Source organism: Barbus barbus, assembly GCF_936440315.1.
Source record: "Barbus barbus genome assembly, chromosome: 7".
Lineage (NCBI taxonomy): Eukaryota > Metazoa > Chordata > Actinopteri > Cypriniformes > Cyprinidae > Barbus > Barbus barbus.
Genome location: NC_136735.1, coordinates 26,558,757 through 26,566,991, shown reverse-complemented (window position 1 = coordinate 26,566,991; position 8,235 = coordinate 26,558,757). Strand labels below are relative to the sequence as shown.

The following is an 8,235-nucleotide window of genomic DNA, read 5'->3' as shown; positions in this document are numbered from 1 at the left end:
AACACAGCTCGTTCAAGTGTTTTTGCAATGAAAAGAAGGGAAACCGGTCTATAGTTCTTTAAAGGAGATGGGTTAAGGGTGGCTTTCTTAAGTAGTGGGGTTATGCAAGCCTGCTGAGGGAAAACACCTCCTAGCCTACTCCTATTACTAAAAAACTTACTCAGAAAAAAAAAAACACTTGTCGTTCTAAACCTGCCTGACTTACTTTCATCTGTGGAATATGTAAGTAGATATTTGGAGAAAGGACGTCTTTTGCCTAAGTTAATGTTAACCAAATTAAAGAAGAAGAAAAAAGAGATCTTTTGTGCTCTTCAGCAGACAGAGTCATATACTCTCCAGTACAGTAGGTGGCGGAATGGGATTCGTATTAACATGCGCCTGGGCAGCTGCTGCTGTCTCCCGTGACCGTCTCTATTGTGCTCCATAGGCCAATGCCTAACTGTCATGGACAGATTTCGCATGTATTTCTGGATGTTATCAGAGGACAAACCCGGACTCTCTGAAGACGATTGAGAAAAGTAGGTATTTTTCAGGATTATGTGAAATAACTGAGCTAAGTTAGCAGCTAATGTTAACAGAGTTAGCCAACACAACTAATTGTTTTATTTATTCCTCATTTTAACAACAAGCTGCTATCAATTTACTCTCATATCCATACATATTTTTAGTGTTTTTAACATATTCCTGTTTTTATTGTTAGGACATACAATGTATCGTTAGGTTATGACACCCATACAAGCTTTACATAAAAGCGGATTTATTGTGTTAACTAATGCTTTATGTTTAAAAAAGAATGTAAAAGACATATTTGCGTCAGACTAGACAGTTTTGAAGCAAATGTTTTGCTTTTCTCTCAGGTTTAGTTTAACCAAAACTGCTGCTGATGGTCAACGGTGTGCAGATAACTTTACTTTACCACTTACAGAATTCACCATGGTAACCATTGCTGCCTTCCGCTGTAACTTACATTTGTTACTACCATAAAACTGATAATAACCACCACTATTATAAAACATAGAAGTTAAACAAGATACCAGACATGTTATGAAATATTACGTTGTTTGTTAAGGTGATAATAAGGTGATCCTATTATAATATATCGATATAATGTAGATTGTACATGTGGCCTTTTGCTGTAAACGATTATGGGACATAACGTTTTATTTTAAGTAAGTTAGGCCTATTAAAGCTAATGTTGCAGCACATTCACTATAGTAATAATAATACTTTATTATTATTATTATTATTGCCTCTCTGTAGCAATTCCTTCAAAATACAACCTGTGCCAAACAAACAAATAATAACCAAAACCAGTCAGTTTCTCATAAATGGTAAATGTTGCAGATTACGTTTTTTATTGCATGGCTGCTGCCTAAAGTTTGTTTAGGATTTTAAAAAAACTTTAAGGAGATGAATTTTCTGAAATTTCCAAATATTTTAAGTATTTGTCTTCTTATTTACTTGCATATCAATGAGTGTTTGTATTTCTTTTTATATTTATATCCAGGGTTGGGAGGGTTTCTTTTAAAATGTACAGTTATTCCATTAAAAAAATATTTAGTAACGTAATCAAGTAGCCTACCACAATATGTAATCCGATTACTTTTGGATTCCTTCAAGTCACATATGTAAATAAAGTCAGTATCAAAGTACTTTTATTTAATTGTGACATTAAAATTAAAACTAATAAAGACTATTAAACATTGTGTCTTGTTTCACCATCTAGATTACAGCCCATATATATTTATATAATAGCCTATGCAGACATCTAGTGGCTATACAGTTTAGTATCACTATTTTATTTTTTTTAACATGTACAAGGAAAAAATAAATTTATTTACAAATTATACTACAACTGGAAAATACTGTAAATTGATAAACTGTTCGGCGCAGTTTATCAATTTAACATTTAGCAACTTTTTAGCAACCGTAAAGAAAGAAATGTAAGTTTAAAAAAATCACGAGTGGGGTGTAACTGGTGTGTTTTATGTCGTAGAATAAAACGTGAAATTATCTTGAGCTTGTGTGAACCACGGACCTTATTTTAGGGGATTTAATCAAACTCCAATTTAAAAAAAACCATTGACTCTGGGACGATGGAACCGGAAGTACGAAAATGCTAACTCACTTCTGGGTTTTTGCCTACAAAGTGGCGTCACAGTTTCACAACTCTATTAAACAGTCCATTTAACACACAGCCTTGTTTTCAATCCTGTCAAAAATTAAATGTGGTGCTACCCTGACTAAGGTCAGTACTTAGAAGTCTGATTCTGTATACACAATGTGGCTGGATTATGTGCAGTCTCTATTTTTGAATAGTTCCTCATCTTATTTATCTATTATTCATTAGTTCTCAGGTCATGGATTTCCCAGGGCATTTTGAGCAGATCTTCCAGCAGTTGAACTACCAGCGGCTGCATGGACAGCTTTGCGACTGCGTGATCATGGTTGGTAGTCGTCATTTCAAGGCCCACCGTGCTGTGCTGTCCGCCTGCAGTACGCATTTCCGAGCCCTGTTTACTGCTGCTGAGGGAGACGCCAGTACAAGGATGATCCACCTGGACTCAGAAGTGGTGACAGCTGAAGCGTTTGCTGCACTCATGGACATGATGTACACGTCCACGCTGATGCTAGGAGAGAGTAACGTGATGGATGTCTTGCTGGCGGCTTCTCATCTGCATCTAAACGCTGTGGTGAAAGCCTGTAAGCACTACCTTACAACTCGTACTCTACCCATGTCTCCTCCGGCAGACCGTAGTGGTCAGCATCACGCTGAGCAGCAGCAAGCAGCGGCGGCTGCGAACTCTCATCTCCAACGCTCATTTCTGCTGCAACAGCTCGGCCTGAGCCTGGTCAGTTCTGCCCTGAGTGGCGCTGAAGATGGGGGAACGGGGAACGGGAGGAGAACGGGTTCAGCATGCGGTAGCGGGTTGGTGGATCAGCACGGTTCTCACCCGACACGCCGTTTTCTGAAGCGCAAACAGCCCTTGTCCCTGATCGCTTCGGAACGGGGGAGGCCACGTCTTTCCACGCTGGTGGAGGGGATTGTGGGGGAATCGGGGACTCGAGAGGGTGGAGAGGAGCTTCTGTCTCCAGATTCCCATAGTAAAATGGTGAATGAGGTTGTCGCTGGGATCATTCCAGGGGATGATGGAGGTTTACTAGAGCCAGATGAGTACCGAAGGGGACTGACCCATGAAGACATGCAGCTTCCCAGTCAGTCGGATGGAGGAAGGGGAGCAGGACCGGAAAAAACTTTGCTGCTGCCACGCAAAGAGGAGTACCCAGATACGAGCCATCACCACACCGAGGGGATGAAGATAAAGAACGGAGGTGTGGACGAAGAGGAGCAGCAGCAGCACATGCAGGTCGTGGTGAAGAGTGAGCCACTGAGTTCACCAGAGGCTGTTGATGAGACTAGCGATGTTACCTCTCAGGCAGAAGGGAGTGACCAGGTAATTGTTTTTGAAAATAAGCTAGTGAGAACTGTAACCCATGTATTTTGTTACTGTTTGTTACCTAACCCTAACTGATTTGTGAGTGTTTCACCAGATTGTCCCAGGTAAGTATTTTGCCCTTTGAAACAAACTGCATGTCTAGAAAATTAGTAGTCAATTTATATTCATTTCCAAGAGGCAGTTCTGTCATGATGTCAAGTCAATTAAGAGCTAGTTTCATTTATTATTATTTTCCATTTTTTATATATATATATTGTTCCTGAAAATAAGTACACCACCACCGTTTAAAAGTTTGATGTAGGTAGGATTTTTCTTCTCGATAGAAATGAATACGGAGCAAGGGTGTATTAAATTGATCAAAAGTCACAGTAAAGAAATTTACATTGATACAATTTTTTTTTTTTAAATGCTGTTCTTTTGAATTTTCTGTTTAACAAAAAGATTCTGTTTTTGACATTGATAAAAAAATATTTCTTGAGCACCAGACAAACATACAGAATGAATGTACATTTATTAGAATCAAAATATATTTTAAAATAGGAAAGTTATGTTGAATTGTAATATTATTTCACAATATTTCTATTTTTGATCAAATGCAGTCTTGGAAAGTATAAGAGTTCTTTAAAAAAAAAAAAAACCGCATACTGCAAGAATGTTACAATGTATTTGTCAGATTTCTTTTTTCTTTTTAAAACAACAGAAGCAAAACTTGTGATGCAATTTTTCTAGATTTGTTATACTTGCTAGATTATTTTCTTACTAGAGAAGCAACATTTACAATAGGTTTGTTGTTTCATTTTACTTGTGGATCAAAATATGTTGCCATGCTTATGCATATTGCCTAGGTACAAAATAGTTGCCTGGTCGGCAACAATAGCCTTAGCGACAAAGCGCCATCGTGCTACGGGGATCCCGATTTTGAATCCTGACTCGAGGACCTTTCCCGGTGCCGCCCCCTATCTCTTTCCCACTTCACTTCCTCTCTCTTATCTACACTGTCCTATAACAATATAGGCAAAAAAAATGTCAAAAGTGAATCTAAAAAGAAAATAGTTGCCTGGGGTGTTACCAGGAAGTCCAACAAGTAAATGATTTGCATTAAAGGGGCTGTAAATAATTAGTGTGATGTTTCCTCAGGTGGAGCCAGTTGGAGAAAAGCTGAGTCCAGAGGGCAGTGAGCGCAGCTACTCTGATCCCCAGCCCAGCTCTGGGCTGCTGATTAAAGGAAACAAGGGGTTAGGAGCAGCAGAAGACAGAGGAAGAGGAGACGAGCTCTCCTGCAGTGATGCTCTTGAGTCCTCCTCTGGACTGCATATCTCCAGTTTCCTCAGCGTGAAGGCCTTTGCTGGCAGAGGGACATCATCTAACCTTGCTAACAGTGTTGACAATGTTCCCAACACTACAACTGGAGAGTTTCAAGCAGACCACGATTCTGCTCACTTCTTCCTCCCAACCAATTCCATCAACACTTCATCTTCCTCTCTGCAGCTCCTTCCAGGCGAAGCACAGGTCTGCTCTGACCTGCAACCAGAGTCCCTTCTTCTGCGGCCACTGCGTGATGGGATAGCATCATCCTCTTCATTAGCAGCGTCCCGTGGTGGATCGGTGGACCAGCTTGCGCTGGAGTTCCAACGAAACATTTTGGGATTACAGACCTTCCCTCGTTCATCCAGGGGTGGCGCCGGAGGGTGCCAAGCATACCGGCGCATCGCCCCCAAATTTGCACCAGGAGGTGCTTCGACACTTACAGACAGCCCTCAGCAGCTTGATGCTGCCTCCTCGTCCTCTTCTTCCTCAGTGCTTCTTAATGGAGTAAACTTAATGGAGAGTTCTGTTACCGTAGGTCAAAATGTTGGCAGCTCCAACTTGAACCCGCTACCCCAGTTGACAAGAGCCTCTGCAGATGTTCTGTCAAAATGTAAGAAGGCACTGTCCGAGCACAATGTGCTAGTGGTTGAAGGCGCCAGGAAGTATGCCTGCAAGATCTGCTGTAAGACGTTCCTTACTCTGACGGACTGCAAGAAACACATCCGAGTTCATACGGGAGAGCGCCCGTATGCCTGTCTGAAATGCGGCAAACGCTTTAGTCAGTCCAGTCACTTGTACAAGCACTCGAAAACAACCTGCTTACGATGGCAGAACAGTGATATGTCTAATGGCCTGCTCTAATTCAGCACAACTGCAGGCACTCCAAAGGCACCATACAAGGATGACTGGTTTCTGACTGTTCTTACTCTACTGAGTGGGCAGATCTGTACACTGTAATCTCACATCCACCATTATAGTAGGTATAGTAACTTTTTTTATGTGTTTCATGGCTGTAGTATGTTGTTAACATGCTTCCAATTAACATGCCATCAGTGGTACAAATTACAGGGATAGTTCACACAGAAATGTTCCAAACCTGTGTGACCTAAAAAAAAAAAAAAAAAAATGTTTTTACATTTTTGTTTGGTTGTTTTTTGTTTTTTTTTGTTAAATGCAATAAACGTCAATGGGGTCCAATGTTTTTTTTTTATCGATAAATACATTTTAATCATTCTTTTGTGTTCCTGCAGAAGAAGAAATTCATACAGGTTTGGAACATGAGGGTGAGTAAATGATAACAGAATTTTCCTTTTTGGGTGGACTGTCTCTTTAAGTTTCACTGTGCAATGATTTTAAAAGAACTGAAAAGGAGAGGTCTGCTTTGAGAGTTGCAAGCAGATATCAGACAGATCCTTAGTAGCTCAATCCTGTGTCCTGATGATAGAAGCTTGATGTGGAAGTCAGAATTGTATTGCCAGCTGTGTACTGTTGAAGTCTTTTAGCTTCTGATGTTGTCTGTATATTCTGTACTGAAGCATCAAAAGGAGATTCATCATTTTCATTTAGGTGCACCTTTAGGCCAGTGGTTCTCAACCATGGGCCCCACTAGGTGGCCTCGGCAAACTTCCAGGAGAATCCCAATAAGTCTTAAAATTATTTAAATGTAGTTATATTAACATAATCTTGATTAAAATGTTAAACTTTTAAATTATGAATTACAACATTAAACTGATATCATATTTTTGACTTTATTATGATAGAAGTGCATATCAACTTTGAATATCGTCTCAAGCTAAAGTGGGGTCCTGGAGTCAAAAAGGTTGAGAAGCACTGCTTTAAGTTCCAGTGGTTTAAGTTACAAAACCAAGTGAGCTGCCTGCCTGCCTGTTTACTATCTATATAGGCAGCCACTAAGGCAGCATCCTTAGAGCTCAAATTAAAACTCGCATTGGAACATCTGGAAGGAACATGGGCAGTTGCATTTTTGTGTTTTCCAAAGAAACACTCATAAAACGTTTGCATTCTCTCGCAAAACTTTTGCCTTACTTTTGCCCCAAAAAACGTAGTTTATATATTAACTTATATATTAGTGGTTTTGCCTTTGCGGACACAAAGTTTCTCAGGTGAACTAAAATCTTGCTCAAAAGCAAAAGCTTTGAAATATAATTGTTCCTCCCATCTCATTTTTTCCAATCACCATGTCCCTTTAGGGCCCCTGTATAACTTAGTTAATTCCAAAGGAGTTTGACTCAAAGTCCATTTCAAGGAATGTCCATGGTCAGGTATTTTGGGCATCTGAGACTAAGTGCTATTTACTGGAATGGAGAATACCTGACATTTCAAAAACTTTCCACATAACATATTTCAAATCGGCAACAAAATCTGACATTAGCTCTCCCATAAATGTTTTTGTTATACTCAAAAAGCTTATATTTCAGGTTGCCTCAGAATACAGATTGTCTCTATGGCAGCCAGAGATTTTATTTAGAAGGTGGGAATTATTCTGCCATATTTTGCATCGCACTTTCTCCCATTTAATGAGTGCAACTTCTTGGTTTATCTAAAGTAGGGGTGCAAAACTCAGTTCTTGGATGGCCACAGCCCTGCAGAGTTTTTCTAGTATTACATTCATTGTGCAGGATACATGTGATGCTGCTTTAGAATTTGGCCAGAACCAAAATATCTTCACAACAAGATAATGGCTATGATGTCTTAAAATACTGTCTAGGCTGTCATCTTACTAGGTTTTGGAACACTGCAAAGATGTAGACGAATAACCTACCACAGTCATTACTGTTACAAGGTCAAATAAACTGATTTTTATTATAAGACTAATCTTTTGACCATATGTGGAAATATGAGCAGAATTGACCTTGTTGCCTAGATTTCCCTAAACTAATAAACACTTTGTTTCTTGACTGTCGATTAACACGCATTCTTGTATTCTTGAAAATATGAATGCGGTAAGACATACATTGTTCCTTTTGCAAGAAGAGGTAATTGTAGGAACATTTTTTACTAAAGCACTGTGTATTTGTGCCTGTTTCTGTTGTATTCGGATTTCTTACAGTATATGGACAAAGGCAGATATAAATCATGCACTGACATCCTGAGACCATCCTCGGTTTTGCTTCTGGTAATGCTTATGTTGATGCCCCTCTGGCTGAAATTGATATCAGCACTGAGAGAATGGTGGACTACAGTGTTTATGGGTACACATTTTCCATTTCCTAAAGAACGTGCTTACTGATTAACTTCATGTTGACGAATTTTAATAGTAGCTATTGGTGATGAGGTTGTCACTTTAGAAAAGGCTGTTACATTCATGTCTTTTTTGACCTTCCAGTCCACAGAGAGTAAACCATTATGTAAAAATTGCACCTTCTGCGTCTTTAAGGCTTTAATGTTTTATGGTTTGTGGAGTAATACATGCTAATCTAATAGAATCTTAAAAATGAACCTGCTGTAA

General features: G+C 39.4%; 1 protein-coding gene across 1 annotated transcript; it reads left to right on the top strand.

Annotated features, from left to right (window-relative positions):
- Positions 1-215: 215 nt before the first annotated feature.
- LOC306873108 (zinc finger and BTB domain-containing protein 5-like) lies at positions 216-6,200 on the top strand. Its single transcript, XM_079422149.1, has 3 exons — positions 216-518; positions 2,351-3,455; positions 4,596-6,200. The coding sequence occupies exons 2-3, from the start codon at positions 2,361-2,363 to the stop codon at positions 5,625-5,627; spliced, it is 2,127 nt and encodes a 708-aa protein (XP_079278275.1). The 5' UTR covers positions 216-518; positions 2,351-2,360; the 3' UTR covers positions 5,628-6,200.
- The last annotated feature ends 2,035 nt before the right edge of the window (positions 6,201-8,235 follow it).